An 18,262-nucleotide genomic window follows, 5' to 3' on the forward strand; every position below is an offset into this window, starting at 1 on the left:
AATAGGGTTGATTTTGGTCAATGTTAAGTCTAACAAAAGTATTACATTAAAATAGCATCATGAAATAAAAAATTAAAAAAGTACAAATAACAAACAATGCAAATTCAATATACCTAACAAAATTTGTTTTTTAAATATGATAAACTTTGTGCGAATTTTTAAATTATATAAATTCATTTCAAATTTACTGATTTTAAGTTTTACTTTATAGATTGAATAATAAGAAGGAGAGAAAAAATATTATTTAAACTCTGTATACATATTAGATGTTACTAGATATTACTTGAGCACTGCAAAATTGATTTTAGTGACGCCATCCTAAAATCGATTTTAGTGACGCCATCCTATAAAACTAGAGGGTAGAAAATCATGGGGAACTATTTAATAAAGTAAAAACGCGGATGCATATACCATGAACAAACCTACAGAGAAAAAAGACTTCATAATATGTTGCAATTTACATTATTTAACCATATTCTAACGGTCTCTCTCGTCTGGAAGGAATTCTCTTCTGAGTTAAATGTGCATTTGCTGTGTTCTATTGTTTAAACGAAATTATTTGTTCCCCTTTGAAGCCAATGTTAAGCAAACATAAGTTTGATCTCTGAATTAAAGGCTGTATTTCAGTCCCTTTGGCCCAGTGAAATGTAAATATTCCAAAATGAGTACAATCAACCACTATTCTAACGGCGATTATTCTATTTATTTTCTTCTTCTTTTCATTGCTTTAAGACTATGTTACGATTCTTAGCTTTGAAGAATCACTTAAATTTATCAATAACATTATTAAATCCTCGCATATAATGTTTGTATTTCAGGCATATTAAGCTGAATGATATTACAAAGGTTTGGGACTTTACTATACGAGTCTAAACTTCTCTTAAGTTATAGTTACTCCACATATACATTCTGACTTGTTGATTCAGAAATGCATATTAAATAATATTTCTTCATTTTCTCAGCAATAACATCTTCAAGAAAAGCGCATGTGAGTTCGTGAGTCTGTTTTATGGTATAAACAAATAATATGCAAATTTCCATTACTTCTCATAAAACAACATAATGTATATGTGTATAGGTCATTTCTCATCATTATTCTTGAAAATTAACAGGGCAATGATAGCGATAATATTATACTTTAAGAAGAGTGTCCTGTATGTCAACTCTCACCTGAAATACGTTTTTCAAATAAAGCGTAATAGTTGCTGATTGTGTTGTCGCTGACTTCCAGTACGTGTCTTCGTCACCATCAGCAGCATATTGAACAGGATGGTAAGTTTCGTTATTAAGTCGATACACAGATTTATTGGTGTAATCCAGGCAGAATATGCCATAGTTTAGCGAACCAGGAAGCACTGTTGGAAAGTCTCTTGGACACAAGCAATTATCTTGAAGGGCTAGAGTTGGCTCTAAGGTTCCCTTGTAAAGTTTCTTGATTTCTCTGAAAAAATACTACATACTTTGTATTTTACAATTAGTCATGGCTAACGTGTATGAAGTTCGATATATACAAGCTGTAAATTAAAAAAAGTGCGCAGTCTGTGGTGCGTGATCACCAACGACATAACAATATATTTCACTTCAGGAGTAGTTTCATTTTCAATTGTAAAAAGGCGAATTGACTGTGCTCGTGCAAGACAAACAAATAACGTGAATGAGATCAGGAACATTAAAATCATTCTAATTACATTAATGTACCGTTGTATTCCTTCTAACTTTTGTATCAAGCAAAAGCTGCCGATAAAATAGTACAAAAACGTTTACAAATAAAGTGATTCAATTTATCAAACATTTTGGAGTTAATTCAAAATCGTTTTATTCGCCCTTTGCCACAATGTATTTTGCCATTGTGGCTATCATTAAAATTACTCGAGAGAACGAAACATGAATCAGATTTTAAAAAGCCCAACACATATATGATATAAGCATTATTTCCAAAATGACAACAAAGACTAACCTGTCAGTCAGGGAATGGTTGTATATACGAGCATCAACCATCTCCACATACGCAGAAGAATCTTAAAATAAACAAATAGATCAGTGAAAATCCAATACACGAAAACCTAAACAACAAAACGACACAAATGATGCATTTTCAAATTAGTTCAGGCCTGAATTTTTCTAATGTAAGGATCATCAGCTAATATATTTCTCAGACGTTGAATATATTACAGTTTTGCCCTGTAATGTCAAGTCTACAAAGCGTTTTGTGACTTACAGCTGTATTGTTAGTCTTTACAAACATTTCCTAGATGTATATCTCAGTCAACGAACATGACATTGCTTTTTGTGTTTTCATACCATTGATGCGAATGAAAGAGATACTAAACATATGACTTCGACATACAACTCTTGAGAGGTACTAGTTACACACCTCTCCCTCTTAGTTCAAATGTCAGCTGAGATGAAGAGCAAATAAACCCTTTCACACAAACTAAACATAGGTAATGTTTGAATATGAGAAATTAACTGTTTCAATAAAAATGATATTTCAGTAGAAAATATGTTGACATCAAACCAGTTTTTGAGGAATGTACCTACGAAATTTATGTTGAACCCAATAATGTATTACATACATACATAGATACATACATAGATACATAGATACATATATACATACACACACACACATATACATACATACATACATACATACATACATACATACATACATACATACATACATTCATACATACATACATACATACATACATACATACATACATACATACATACATACATACATACATAAGTACGTAGTATGTAGTACGTTCGTATGTATGTATGTATGTCCGTATGTAGGTAGGTAGGTAGATAGGTAGGCAGGCGGGCAGGCAGGGAGGCATGTATGTATGTATGTATGTATGCATGCATGTATGTATGTATCTTACTTGTTTGCGGCCCAAACAATATGTATATATTCCTTGAAATACTTGGCACCAATCCGACGAACCTGTTGTTGCCATTAATGTTAAGGTAAACTGCTTTTTGAACCGTCATCTGCGGATTTGAAGAATTTAAATGAATTTAAATTTATTACAAAATATAGACAGGAGAATTATCAATGGATATGTAGACTGGACAGGCTTGATGGTCTATACTACTTACAGGGTAGGAGACTGATATGCTATTTACAAAACACCGAACTTTAGTATGCAAGAACAAAAACCTGTGTAAAATAACAGCCCTATACCGCCTGATTAAGAAAATATAGCATTTAAAACGTGTTACAAAAACAAACTTGAAAACGGTTCACACATTTGTTATGCACACAATTAACATTCAAAATTCAATGAGGTAGTAGACACGAAAAATTGTCGACTTACACTGTATTATTTAATTTTAGAACTGAAGTATCTTGGAGAGTTAACTGATGCATTATTTTTCACTCTTTAGTAAATAATTCGTGTCGCCTACTTTGCATTACCAAACTATAAAATGTTTAAGGCTGACATACTGCAGTAGGCTCAAAGGAATATGTGTGACTATTTTATTTTTGTAATTAACGAGATTCTGGAATAACTAGGTTCTGCAATGACCAAGGACTTTAAAAATGTTAAAACCATCTTCACATACATGACTGTGCATGACTTTCTAACATTTTGCCCGTCTATAGGATAAACTGTTTGCATCTTGTTGATGCTGTTTGTTGCTAATCTTAATCTTGATTATAGAGGTTCCTGTGAATAATTTAACATTTAACTGCAAAATATAATTCCCAAAGTTTTGCCCCTGATAATGACTATACGAATTATTTTCTTTTGGATAGGAATTGACGGTAATCAATATAAGAGCAAATATTAACTGATCAATGCTGTTGCCAACACAATCTATACGAAAGCCATATGCTATATTTTTATTGATTCCATTCTTACATGATTCGCAGCTTATTCAACGTTTATTTTGTAGACTAATATACCAGGTAGTCTTTGCTTTTAAATGATACTTAAGCCATCAAGCTGCTATCGGAAGCAATTGCAACTATATCTTTTTCTATCTCTCCAAAAAAAAATTGTAGAGAGCCATTTTCCAGTAACGAAAAAGGCTCTTTTGAAAACACATCACAATTTTCTTGTGGATAAGAAATTGGTGGGGAAAAGGTTAAGTTAGATTCACAGAAACAATGGAATAAAGTCAACCTTCTTTCCTTAAAATAACATATTACATTATGCAACGCTATATAAGACAAGAGAACAAACTTTAAATCTCAGCTTAAAGTCAACGAGGGATTAGTATTAGTATTTGACTGTTATGTATACTTAATTTGCATTTTTGATATTTTTTTCTTAATTTTTCTTTAAATTTCATTTAGTGCTATTCATTATGCAACAATGTTTGAATTGACTTTGTCCAAAGTCAATTCCAATTTCTACTTGACTGTATCATTAAGTTTTTTTTTAAAAATTATTGCAGACAACTAATACATAGCAAATATGATATCTTTGTGTACGGGTTAACTATCAGGTTTATTTTATTTCCCTGAGTCAACGACATTGTGTTTAGCACAGTTTATATTATAATTATAACTGAAATTTTATCTAGTAAACATTAAGAAGCTTCTAGAATGTTATTTTACATTAGGTGATAGCATTTTGTAATCGAAAATGCTAATAGGTCAAGTAGAGGACTATATAATCTTATTTTTCTATATTTTCTTCGTTCTCGTTTTATGTCTTACTTGAACCAGTTGAAATATTATTGAGTCTGGAATTTTATTTATTCAAATCATTCATTCACTGGACACACAAAGTGCTCTTGAAAAACGTTCTTGGAAATAGATACTGGAATTTATAGTGAAGTTTCAAAGAAGGATATATTATTGGGTTGTATTATTGTGATCCTACAAAAGAATGTTGGCACATCATCACTACACGGGCTAGAACAGGCACATGAATACTTTGGGTGTTGGATTATAATTGGATTTCCACTAAAGTTTATTCAGAATTTTAATTATTGGACTTGTGTTTGTAATTCTGGGATTTTTTGAATGGATATAATTTGCAATACCATAAATACCGTTTCTAAATTTTCTTACTGTATTCTATGAAAATAAATTATTTGTTCAATTTAACAATGCTTGTTACTTCACACCCTTTTCTATTACTTGTTTTAAGACCAAACAAAAACAGTACCATGGTAGGGCTGCTTGTGGGACTCTGAATCGTACTGCAATATTATTCAATTAAGATTATATCAGCTCAACAGTAAGTAATCTTCTGAATCGGCTTTTAAGCATTGGAAGACTATAACGCTACATATGACTATTGGGACCATCACACTTTTGAGTTACAGGCTGTAAAAGGTATATTGGTTCGTGTGTTGCAGCTCCCACATTCGCTTTGTGGTATATTATAGAATATTAATAAATTTTGTGGGAAACATTGTGTTGATGTTAAGCATATTACTCCAATTATCTAGGCACCTTTATGACCTACTTGTGTTGCTATGACGTCATTTGAGTTCCACGATGACCAATACCATATCGAATATATAGTATTAATGGATGGCATTAAAGTATTAATACCATACTATTCAGTTTGTTGTACCATTAAAAGTTAGAACCGTTTTGCGCCTTTGAGAGCTGCTATATTACAACATATTAAGCAGTGTAAAGTGTTATACATTGTAAATCTGTAACAAAGCCATCCGATGGAAAGGTGCCTTCATAAAATTATATGTATTCATTTATAATTTGTTTTTAACAGAGACTGACCTACATAAGTACTACAAGTCAGTATATTATTCATTACACTCCTAAGATCATGGAAAGTTCTAGCTGCAAAGACCTCTTCGAGATTACTAACAAGCTAATGTCAAGGAACAAATCCACACCAATTCCAACTACCTTCTCTCCAGTCGACCTTCCGGACATGTTTGCAAATTTCTTCCGTGACAAAGTACAAACCATTAGAGACAAGCTTGACACCACAATTCAATTGACTCGTCGTCACCATACAGTTGGGATACAGAATTTCAGCGGCAACCATTATCAGCACTGAACCTGTCTCTATGGATTTCATACGTACAATCCTAATGAAGAGTGCACCAAAGTCATGTGAACTTGATCCAATTACAACATCACTGCTGCTTTAGTGCTGAGATCCAGTATTGCCTTCACTAACTCATGTTATTAATACCTCTCTCTCATCAGGGAATTTTCCATCATTTTTCCAAACTGCCACTGTAAAGCCTCTGCTGAAGAAACCAACACTAGACCATAACGATTTAAAGAAATACCGCCCAGTTTCTAATCTCCCATTCATATAAAAAATCTTAGAAAAGGTTGTTCTATCCTAGATTTATCTCATCTGCATTCAAACAGTTTTGTTAGCAATGTACAATCTGCATATCACCCTTGCCACAGTACTGAAACTATTCTTCTAAAAGTAGTTAATGACATTCTCTCTGCCTTGGATGGCGGAAAGATTACAGTCCTCACCCTCCTTGATTTGTCTGCAGCATTTGACACAATAGACTATGATATATTACTTCACCGGCTCCAGCATGTATTTGACATTCATGACACAGCCTTATTGTGGTTCAAGTCCTACCTGGTCAACAGGACACAAATTGTGTCTGCAAATGGAATACACTCCAGCCCAGTTAATCTCTGTTGTGGTGTTCCACAGGGGTCTGTTCTTGGACCTGTTCTCTTCATTCTATACACTCAGGCGCTAACAAGTGTCATAGATCATCATCCACTGTCTCACCAATTGAACGCTGATGACACCCAAATATACAAATCTAGCCACCCAACTGAATTTGATGCTTCCATCCAAGGTGTAGAGAGGTGCATTTTTGATGTGAAATCATGGATGACATGTAACAAGCTGCAGATGAATGATGATAAAACTGAGGCCATTCTGATCACAACACAAAGACTTTCTCATTCACATCCTTTACCTCAAACAATAAATATCAGCAACACCAACATTAAATTCACACAATCAGTACGAAACCTAGGTGTTACTCTGGACAGTACTCTCACATTGCACCAACATGTCATGAACATATGCAAGGCTGCATATATTGTGCTGAGACACATCAGCTCCATTCGCAAATATCTTTTAGATGATACCACTAAAACACTTTTGTGTTCATTAGTACTTTCAAGACTGGACTACTATAACTCAGTTCTGTCTTGTTCATCTCAATATCTACTCCAGAAACTTCAAAAAGTTCAAAATACAGCTGCTTGGATGATACTTAGAGTACCACGATCAGAGCACACCTCCCAGCTGCTCTGTACCCTACACTGGCTATCCATTCGATCCAGAATCAAACACAAAATTTGTTCTCTGTGCTACGTTTCACTGACGGACTCCAGTCCAACATACCTATCCGAACTCACCCATGTGTACACACCAGCAAGATACTTACGCTCTTCTTCTGACAATCATATACTCATTATTCCCACTATGAAAACAAAGTCACATAGACAACGTTCTTTTGCATACCAGGGCCCAGCAACATGGAATCAATTGCCCACTGCACTTAGACACAAAGACACAGTGGTCACATTCAAGAGTGCTCTGAAAACTCACTTTTCTCAACTGCAACAACAAACTTAAAGACCTAATAATGTTTCCTACCTTATATATTATCAGCATGTTTTTTTCTTCTTCTAATTTCAGTGTGTATCGGTTTGTAATCATATCATTATATATGTTTTTTTATGTTATATGTGTTGTCTAATGTTGTAAAGCGCTTAGAGCTTCTAAAGATTAGGCGCTATACAAATTCCTCATTATTATTATTATTATTATTATTATTATTATCAGCAAGGATAAGTCGTTGCTTGGTTTAGATTAGTAACCTTCCATTCCAGTGTTTGTTTCTTTTAATTAAAAAAAACCAGGAGAACACTGGTCGTAAAAAGTAAATAGAAATATAAGATCAAGAATTTGGTAATAGGTCTGGTGTATTATATTCTAAGCAAACGCTGGAAGAGACGTTACTTACACATACCCTCCAGAGTGTATTAATGCTACATGTTTGGTTGCTAATTAATACAATATTTATAAGAGGCCAGTTCAAGCTAACTACAAGTTTAGATCCCTTTCTGTCTTTCGTCAATTATTTATTATAACCTTCCAAAACACTATTTGGATTTTGTGAATGGGGTCAAAATCATTGGAAACGTTTATTGCATTAAGCACAGATGGAATAATATTGAACAAAGATTTCTGTAGAAAAGTCAAGTTTGAAATACATGTCAAGCAGATTTTAGTAGGAGCAGAATTGCTCATAACAGTGACATTAGTAATGTTTTAGTGTTATAAATTTTGTTGTGGGAGCAATATGAGGTTATATGGAACAAATGAACGGCTAAGATATTTATTTGTGGAGACGATGATAGCATCCGTTCCGATAGTTGTAGTACCAGAAGTAGTAGTTGTCATATATTGTATCTTACCCGTAACACTATCAACGTCCATTCATCACCACGTAGGGTCATGCCACCACTATTCACCCCTATTTGATAATAGCTTGTGTTAATTGACACAAATGTGGCACTGTTATTTCGCACTTCAAACAGAGTTCTGAAAAATAAATAGCCATCGTTAGGTTAAACAAAATGTATTATTCAACCTTATTTTTATCAGTCTCGTTGACAATAAAAATGTAACATTTATATAAACGACAACACCACTCCATCGCGTAATCTGAAAAGTATGATTCAAAGGCATATTGTGTTAGGCAGCTCAGAATGTTTCTAATATAAGCAATTATCACGCGATTATCTCAAACGTCCTATGTTCATCCACAATTATCACGTCTGTACTCATTGTTTTTCTCTTCAACGACTCTTAATTCACCTAAGGGTTTTGCTAGTCATACAGAATGCTGTCATCAAAATCGGCAACTTTTCTTCGTTTAGGAAGCACGCTTAGAAAGGATAGTTTCTTACTGTAAAAAAAACATCGAATGGAGAAATGATAAGAAAATTCACCCCATGATATTGCAAATGAAGACCCTTTTTTCAGATCATATTTGGGTTTTTGTTTCTTCATAATAATGATGCAGATACAAACACTTCATAGCAATGTGGAAGTTCTCATTAGCAAATTTCCATACCTATGGCATCATACCGAAAACTATTTTTAAATGTCCATACAATTCATTTCTAGGGACTGTACTAATACGCAAATTTAAACGTTTTTAAAAAGCACATTGTGTGACTATTCATTTAAGAGCTCAAGTACCTCCAAAAATGCTGTTACAATGGATACCCAGAAGAACTGTGGTAAACATTTAAGGAATTATTCTTGAATAACAAAGGCTTGAGTTTCAGCCAGGACAACAGGAAAACTAATAAGTTCAAATGCATCAGTCTTGAGAAAATGATTAAATGTTGCAATCATTAAAAGAACAATGGTTCTCCAGATAAAATATAAATTGAAGCAGTTATATGGAATACTTCTCCTATGTGAAAAGCAAGTGCCTATTAACGATTTTCAAAAAGTACAGATTCACTGCTCAACATGACCTTTATAAAAATTAATAATTAATAACACAAGCTCAGTTATCAAGTTACATGGTCGCCTTTACAGATTATTGCTTCACCGCACATGCTCGAGTTCCGTGTAAGTATGCCAGAAGTTTGCTTCTGTCTGCAACTAATAAAGAAGCATATCTATCATTCATGGTAGCAGTATTGCCTATCGTCTGATGAACTCCTTATGTATATCGCATGGAAGCAGTAGTGTACATTGTTTGAACGCCGCATTCCCTATTTATCTTGCATGAATGTAGTAGTGCACATATTCTGAAATGTGCATTCTTTATCTCGCATGGAAGTAGTAGTGTTCATTGTCTGAGCCCTTCATTCCCAAAACCAATGTTTTTGTTGTTATTTGTTTTACCTGCGAGTGCGTTCTTTGCGGGATCTAGCATCTTACAACTATAATCGTACCACCAGAACCTATCCAGGTCGTATAGTTTGGATTGTTTAATTTTAGTAACTCGTATTGTTCGGAGTGCTCGATAACACGAATAACCTGCGGGGGTGGGGTGGGTGATAATTAGACTCGCTTTCTAAATTGTCAAAGTTCTGTAATGAACATGGTTAAAAACAATCATTATACTTTACCAATCGGATTTGCCATTTTTTCATGACCTCGGTAAATCTTGTTTGAAGTATTATTTACTTAAAGGAAAAGCCGCAGAATTCTGTAATGCAATTATCTCACTCTTCCATGTTTCATACGACATAATGCATCGTCAAGGCCTTAGTTTAGAAGGTGAGGGATCACAGAAGCTGGTACTTAAGTTAACTGTTATCACACAAATTAACCAAACCATTAAATCAGTTGCGCCATAAACTTTTACTTTGTATATTGTAATCTACAATTTATCAATTAGGAAAACTTACACTGCATAAATGAAACCTAAAATATGTCATATAATAAATCATACATATATACACTATCTGAGAAGTTGGCAGACAATTTGTTTAAAAAGAAAAAATAAAAGAGCAACTCTATTCATATTTTTAAGTTTCATGCTTAATTGTATACGTGTCTGGGACACTGTCCGTATTTCTCACGCTCACAAGATACTTTTTCTGAAATATGTCGGTCGAGTTAAAATGTTTGTATCTGCATATGTGAACACCTAAATGTTTCATTTTTGCGGATTTAATTTTTCGTACAGTAGTTTTGCAAGTTTACATCAAAAATGCGTAATATAACATAATGCAATATATTCCTCTTCAAACCATTAATTTTTATTGTTTTGTTCTGCTTTATTGTAGTTAATCTTCACGTATCCTTTTAAACATTCCATGAATAATGGCAGACGCGTCTTCTTTCCTCTTGAGTTTATGAATCTGTTGTATTAATCTGCAGTGAATAGTTATAGGAATTTTAGAAGTCACTATTACCAAAGAACTGTTTGAACCAGCAGCCATATTATTTGTTAATTCTTCTCATTTATATAGTTAATTTATATAGTTAATCTTTCTTCAATATTAGCACTACAGAAGTATTTTATATTTCAGCCGTATCAATTTTAAGTTAAAATTACTTCTATATTTGAAGGGATGAACTATTATTATTTTAACTGTATTGTCCACGTCGATGTCCTCTAAATAAGGCAGTAAACATTTCATCAATATTGGAAAGAAAACGTAAATGAAACAAGTGTCAGGGACACTGGAAATTATTTACTGGACGTTATAGAATCTTGCGAAAATTATGTTTAACTGTACATTTATTTAATTTTTCATTTTGCAAGCAATTGGTATCTTTTTATTATTAAATATAATTTTATGCGAATTCTCATAAAATGAACATTTGCTATTCCTCAACTTCTCCACTAAACTGTTTTGTCCTCATCGTGTTTTGATATTTCCTTTGCATTCAGCCTTTTCGTTATGAGAGCAATGTTTACAAAACATTTATCTTTCCTTGAAAATTCATCTGATAACTTTTGCGTACTGCACTTTCTACAAGACAATTTGGTAACTTTCCATTATGACACAATATTGTTAAGAATAACCTTTGTTTCATCGACCATTTAGACACGTATGTATATATTGACTAAAACTATTCCGATAAGGATTTGTTTCTCACTAAATTTAGTATTAATTAGTTGGTGACAATTAACGGCTTTCAGTTCGTGCTTATTCGTAAATTTTGGTGACTATTAGTTACTTACTTTGACGTTCAGTACATATTACTGCTATTAGCGACCTCAGCTAAGTAGCTATTAATAACTTCATCCCAGCTTAGATTATTGATTGAAGAGAAAGTGAAATCTTTAGGAACATGTCAAAAGCAAACATCTCAACGATAGAAAATAAGTAAACTAAAAGCATCAAATTATATGCCTAAATTTACATAAGCAGAGAAAAGACCGGGCAGATAAAGCAACCCAAAAATTGTATTAATACTGATGAATAAATTATGGCCTAATCATATCTATTCATTCAATATTGCAATTGGTGTAAATAAAACCATCCGCAACACAACAGTGTGCATTGAGACACTTATCGGTATTTATCGCGGCTCTTGAGTTCGGTCAGCTGAAGGGCCCTTTCGGCAATATGTACATAATATTCCAGTATCAAATCGTGTTTGACAATTTCTAAATAAACAAGAATTAACACAATTCTGCCTTTATAATCACAAGAAATTGCAGGGGCTGCATAGGGCTGTTCTATTCGAAACAACAAACATATCTGATGAAACTTCCACTCGTATCTTTATATGAACGTTTCAGTTGCTTTTAGCCATATGACTCGACTTGAACTTCCCTGGATTTTTGCATGCGACTCTCACGTGATGCAAAAAAGTAGGAATCTATAAATGACAAGTAGGACTATTTCGAATTATCCGTTATAGTGGACTCTTCGATCAGTTCATTTCACGCATGAGTAGAGGGGAATAATAGCCAATGACATTTCCTCACTTTGTAGTGCTGGTTTGGGTGAAACTGATGAAACTCGCGTAATTTACATTGAAAATTGTCCAGAATACTCTCAGTCAATCCGTCTATTATGCAATTTCGCGAGTTTCTTACGTCACGTGATAACTTCCAGGGACCTCTACTCAAGTCACACGATCATGGCATTAAATGCTTTCAAACGTGATGCAGTATCGGAAAAGGAACCAATATTTCGCACTAAAAGTTGTTGTTCACAGTTTAGTGGCTCCAGATGTCATTACATATGATCCACTGGAAGAATGGCATGGTTTCGATATGGATTGCACGGAAGACGTCCAGCGTGTGATGGCTGCTCGAAGCCTTCTATCGATTATCAGAAGAGTGTTGGAGTTATAGATTAAAGCGTGTCGCCTAGAATTTTGAATCAGACTGCATAGCCTGTGCGACACCAGAAGAAGTCAGAGAGACCGCTCATACTTCCGCTTGAGGCTGAGCCATCGATAATGTCAGGGCACACCTTGGTGAGTATCCAAGACCGTCTGTGTTGTGAGTTGGACGTTCGAATTATTCTTCCGTTTCTGGAAACGCGAGTATATCACACCGTGATATACCGTGACGACGATGATCTGTGGAACGTCTGCGGCATGATCATGCATATCGTATGACCATATGGCTGAGATAATAGCCAATGCTACGAACAAGATTTTTTTCGTCAGGGCAGGTCATCAGCTCATCACAGAAGGCGATACCTACCTCAGTAGAGTATTTGTCGGCGTTGATGTTGGGGTCCTTACACTTCAAACATCATCGGCAAGATGCTGACAAACAATTCGGAAAACTTGGTTTTTATTGTTCACGTTGAGCGCTTGCTCTACAGTGCTCTGGTGCGAAATGCAGTTCGCAGGGATGTTGTAAAAGTCTTGTTTTTCCACGATCCTACAAATTCACTCGAGCTCGCGCACGTTGTGTAGATACATTATATAGAAGAGGATCGCTGCGTATGGCGAGACATTGTTGGTTGAAACGTGGCAACGTTGGCAGCGACCGAGAAACATGTAGCATAACGGCCTACATATAGGCATCTCGTCGCAGATGTAATCCCATGATAAAACTACAGACAGCCGCGAACATGCAATCAGATCCCGTCTTATTGCAATACTCATTCATCAGTATCAGTTATATGCTAGAAGTGGGGTCGCTGAAATGCATTTCTTTTGTTATGACCACCGTCACACTGAGCAGCTCTGTGATGTAGCAGTTCACGTCATCTTGAGGAATTTGCTTTTAAAAGACGTGCGATCTTAGAGTCATCCGAGCCGTCGTCTATTTTCAGTAGGTACTGCTGATAAAGAATGGTCGGGTTATAGGAGCAGGGAAACTCCTGGAGGCTCTTGGTCAAATACGTTTACAAAAGGATACCTAATTTAGACAACGCGCAGAAGGTACACGTTGCACCAACACCACTGTTAATTTGGTCGAAAGCTAAAGTAGGCGCTCAGGAGCTTTCTGGAACTAGAGGATCGTATAGATGTAGTCCGGTCGCTTAGCCACCTCAGTACGACCAATCGGTATAAGAGCACAATGATACCATCGAGAATCAGTCGAGATAGTGGTCTATAATACTTCGAAGAGAGCTTGTATCTCAAATGGTAGACGTCAACAGTGTGGTATGGCGCCATCTCATGTTCACATATGCATGTATTTTTTATGGAGTCTTTGTAGAGCTGCTCCCGAAATGGCCTTGATGTAGCGATGGCTGGTAAAACATATGTTGTGCCTTGCTTCAGAATGTCGATATATTATATCTGAGCCAAAATCTGCGAACTTTTTCTGATAAACACTCCAGTGGGGTATAAGCATGCCAACATCAATGTAGGAACTGCATAACTGGTGTGTATTGCAATGTTTTCCACGAGATCAGATCATGGGGAAACAGGATATAACCTGTCTTTTTTTTACCTCGAAAAGGGAGAAGCGATGCGACCTGGTTGGGTCTCCGGTCACACTTGTAGATACCAGTGGAAGAGGACTGGCAGCTTGCACGTGATGTGGATATAGGCCATGACAACATAAATTCCATAAAGGCTTGGCGGACTTGCACCACTTTCTTACTGGTCTGCGTGCAAGCCATAAATACCACAATTGCGGCGTTGTTTGCACTGGCCAAATCGTGTAGATATCCTCAAGGTATTCTTGCATTGACTCTTCCATTGACTTTTTACATTGTCACACTCGGACAACGACTCGAAGTCGCTTATAGGATTTGTATACGATGTGAGTGAATTGTTTTCTTTGGAGAAGTTTGACTGAAGATCTACAACGCTATTTTGAGAACTTGGCGGTCTGTTTAAATTATTTGATACAACTCAAGTAGAGCTCCAAGTTCGTCTATATATTAGTCATACAGATATAATGTATGTTCACACCTCTATTGAATTCATACAGATATAATGTATGTTCACGCCTCTATTGAACGCAACAAACCAAATTCATTTTGTTCCTCGACCTAGTTGTTATCCATAAAGACTCGCACTAAATGGATTGCCTCCACATGGTATGCATTATGCTTAAATTGCTATACAGCTCTTTCCCCACCCTTTACATGGATGTCCCATTCACCTCCCTTGTTCTCAGCCTATGCGTGTGAACTGTACGACACATGCTAATCACACTCTTCTGGTATTTCTCCGTCAAATAAGTGAGACACAAGCGCAGATGTTTTCAGCTTTATCTGTGATGGATGGACTGATTATCTGAGGCATATTAATATATGATGGTTGCTTAGATTATCATTATTATCTATCTGATGCATATTAATGTATGAAGGTAGTTTAGCATATTATTATTAGTAGTAGTAGCAGAAGTAGTAGAAGTAGTGGTAGTAGTCAATTTTACCTCGTGTAAGTTCCATTGTATTTTACCCAAAAGGATATGGTCCATGAAGTCCCATCAAACGTAGTATTCTTCGTATGTGTGCAGTTTTCACCGCCAAATGTAATATTACCATTTATCGGTTTTGCTGCAGTAGGTATCCCAGAAACAGAAATTTGAACACACTCGTCGGTTGTTACATTTAATAAGGGTTTCTCGTATCCTTTATCGGTAGAATCTGTGACCTGACAAGTATCATTGCAAAAGGGGTCTGATTTATTTGCATTACAAGTATTTGACGTACTAATGTTAGCAAATTGAGCCAAGTCTGTCCAGATTGCAGTAGTAACACAAGAAATGAATACAAGTACCACACAAAAAGATTTTTCCATGGCTAAAAGCAAATTTTAAATAATAGTTACACAACGAAAATGCTCATTAATATTCCATGAATATGGCATGTTTGGTATTAATGTCAATACATAGAGAAGAAAACATCTGTACGAGGAGTAATCGTTACTTTAATATTTCACTCCCAATCACTGAATTGATTTAAGATATCACAACGATTTCAGCTCATCATAAATAGACAATTCATGAAATGTTGCATATGAAAGGCTACGTGATCTGTAAGCAACATCGATCCAGGAGGAAGATATTTTCCAAAGTCCAAAACAAAACAACGATCTTTTCTCCCTTGTCAATGGCACATTCAACTTCCGAGAAGATATATTCACGTGAAACGGTTGATTACTCCCTGGGTAGAGAAGTACATGCTTCTTTCATCTGAAATAGTAATAATAATAATAATAATAATAAGAAGAAGAAGAAGAAGAAGAGGAAGAAGAAAAAGATTTCGTGTTTCGGAGCAAATCCAAATAAATCTAACACATTCATTTGTAACCTGAAGGGAAGTGATTTTCGATCTGTGACCATATATATAATAAAAGCTATGTTGGGGTTTGCACCAAGACAAGGAAATCCCAGTCAACGGGTTATATTACTCTACTCTCTACGAGGCTCTATAGTTTCTAGCGCTTGAACACATTGACTGAGGCGACCTAAAAGAGACAACGAGATTGAGATAAGGAAAGCAAGGTTAGTTAAGCAGCTAGATTTCTCTGACGCATAGGTGAGATTACGATATATTATCTTACAAGAGAGTACCATGTGACCTATATAATTTGTGTTAGCAGATAGTACAGCTGAATCTTCATTGGAAGTTAAATATGGTCTTGATAGGATACCTCCTAGATATATTTATAAAGGCATGAAAACTTTTTCTTACACACTATAGCAGATATAAGCTTAGGAGGTTTGTTCTCTTATCATTGTCGTTTTAATCGCTGAATATATAAAAGGTTCAATGCATGTTATATGACTGCGGTACAAATATAATATTCATTACAAGAAAGTGCAGCTGAAAAGACGAAAAATAAAGTTTTTCACTGACTATATGAAACAAAAATGGATGGTAAAATATCTTCAGTGGAACTGTCTGTTAGTGACTTGTCATGACCATACTCTCTTATGAGAGTGTGCAAGTCATTTCACTGATTTCTTATTCACGGTGTACATCTGCACTTTAGTCCCTGCGACATATATTTTGGCCATGCGACTGTTAATGAGCGCAATAGAAACTATGCATTACAATAGTATTTATAACTGGTAAGAGAACCTAGATTGCATTGTGGTAATTCCTAATATGTAAAATATTTCATAAACATTTATTATTTTTTTTTGTATTAGTTTCTAAAACTTTAAACCAAATTGACTAAATCTTAAACGTTTCGATTAAGGACTCATTAAAGCCATGGTCTTTTCGTCGTGACAGGGTAAATAATAGCATGGCAGAGGAAACATTTTTTGTTAGTCGTCTCTGGGCTAAGCTGAATCAGATTCATACACTGAGTACAAACCGATGTGAGTTCGATACAATCGCCATTGCTTAACAGTTACGGTGCGTCAATCATTCATCATTTGTGCCTATTCTGTCTACTTGTCAGTGCAGAACATGTTGCAAAAGGAAGCCAACTTTGCTTTATACACATTGCATACTTGGTACTAAAATGGGTCCACATTGTGAAAACATTGTTGCAGACAGTGGGGTTCTTGTTCATGGCCTCTTAGATGCACATGTAAGGAGACTCAATGGTTCTATACTAAATTAAGAATCCGTTGTTTCACACCAAACTCTGATCTCTTAATTGTCTTCGTGTTTACATTGACACTTTTAGGAAGTCTAGGCATTATTTTAATGTGGAGAACTGCTCCTTTGCAATTATCTATCTCACATCATGATGTACTAGACCTGTGATAAGTTTAAAGCCAAAGAATATTAACAGTTTGTATATGTCACGGGAGTTTTCGAAACCACAGCTTTATTGATACATTGTCTCGGCAAAGTGAAGACATTAATAAATATGTAATAGGGTATGTAATTACTTTACACGAGGAAATTGGTGGAAATTTACATTCCAAAGAAGCATTTTATGTGTCTCAACCAATTTTTTTCCAAATTTAACACAATGCATGCCATTTTAACATACTTAGAAAATACATCATTTTGAGAAACAGCTGGTTGGTATTAATTTCAATGGAGTTATGACGTAATAGCCTTCCAACACTTTAGGTCATCATGAATATTCCGTTTGAATGGCGACTTGTAAAATACTATACCTATTGCTTGAAGCGCTATTATTGACGAACCACTATTTAAATACAGGAATTACAGCAGAGTATCAAAGCTCTCACTTAACTGACTTTAGGACAAAACCACTGTATCAATATAGTGTTAATCAAGTCTCATGAGACACACAAATGCTTATCGGGTAAAACAATTCTCAAATTTCCGAATTAAAGAGGTCAGGTTTTTCAAAAACACTAACAATTAGGTCAATTAGGTCAGATTATTCACTCATCATCCATTCAGCGTTAATTGTCTTGATAATGAATTTGCAATGTACATCAACTACTAATATTTCAATGTATATTTAATTGA

The 18,262-nt window shown here is 35.1% G+C and overlaps 1 protein-coding gene across 1 annotated transcript in view; it reads right to left on the minus strand.

Annotated features, from left to right (window-relative positions):
* Positions 1 to 18,262, minus strand: part of LOC149770156 (uncharacterized) — a 151,387-nt gene that overhangs the window by 41,983 nt on the left and 91,142 nt on the right. Inside the window, exons 2-6 of the mRNA XM_089949322.1 lie at positions 15,286 to 16,047; positions 8,417 to 8,543; positions 2,892 to 3,000; positions 1,958 to 2,018; positions 1,171 to 1,441 (exon numbers count right to left, since the gene is read on the minus strand). Coding sequence (XP_089805448.1) covers positions 1,171 to 1,441; positions 1,958 to 2,018; positions 2,892 to 3,000; positions 8,417 to 8,543; positions 15,286 to 15,653 — 936 coding nt within the window. The 5' untranslated portion in view covers positions 15,654 to 16,047. The remainder of the gene's footprint in view (positions 1 to 1,170; positions 1,442 to 1,957; positions 2,019 to 2,891; positions 3,001 to 8,416; positions 8,544 to 15,285; positions 16,048 to 18,262) is intronic.

This window comes from Sinohyriopsis cumingii, unplaced genomic scaffold, assembly GCF_028554795.1.
Source record: "Sinohyriopsis cumingii isolate HCF-2022 unplaced genomic scaffold, ASM2855479v2 utg002596l, whole genome shotgun sequence".
Classification (NCBI taxonomy): domain Eukaryota; kingdom Metazoa; phylum Mollusca; class Bivalvia; order Unionida; family Unionidae; genus Sinohyriopsis; species Sinohyriopsis cumingii.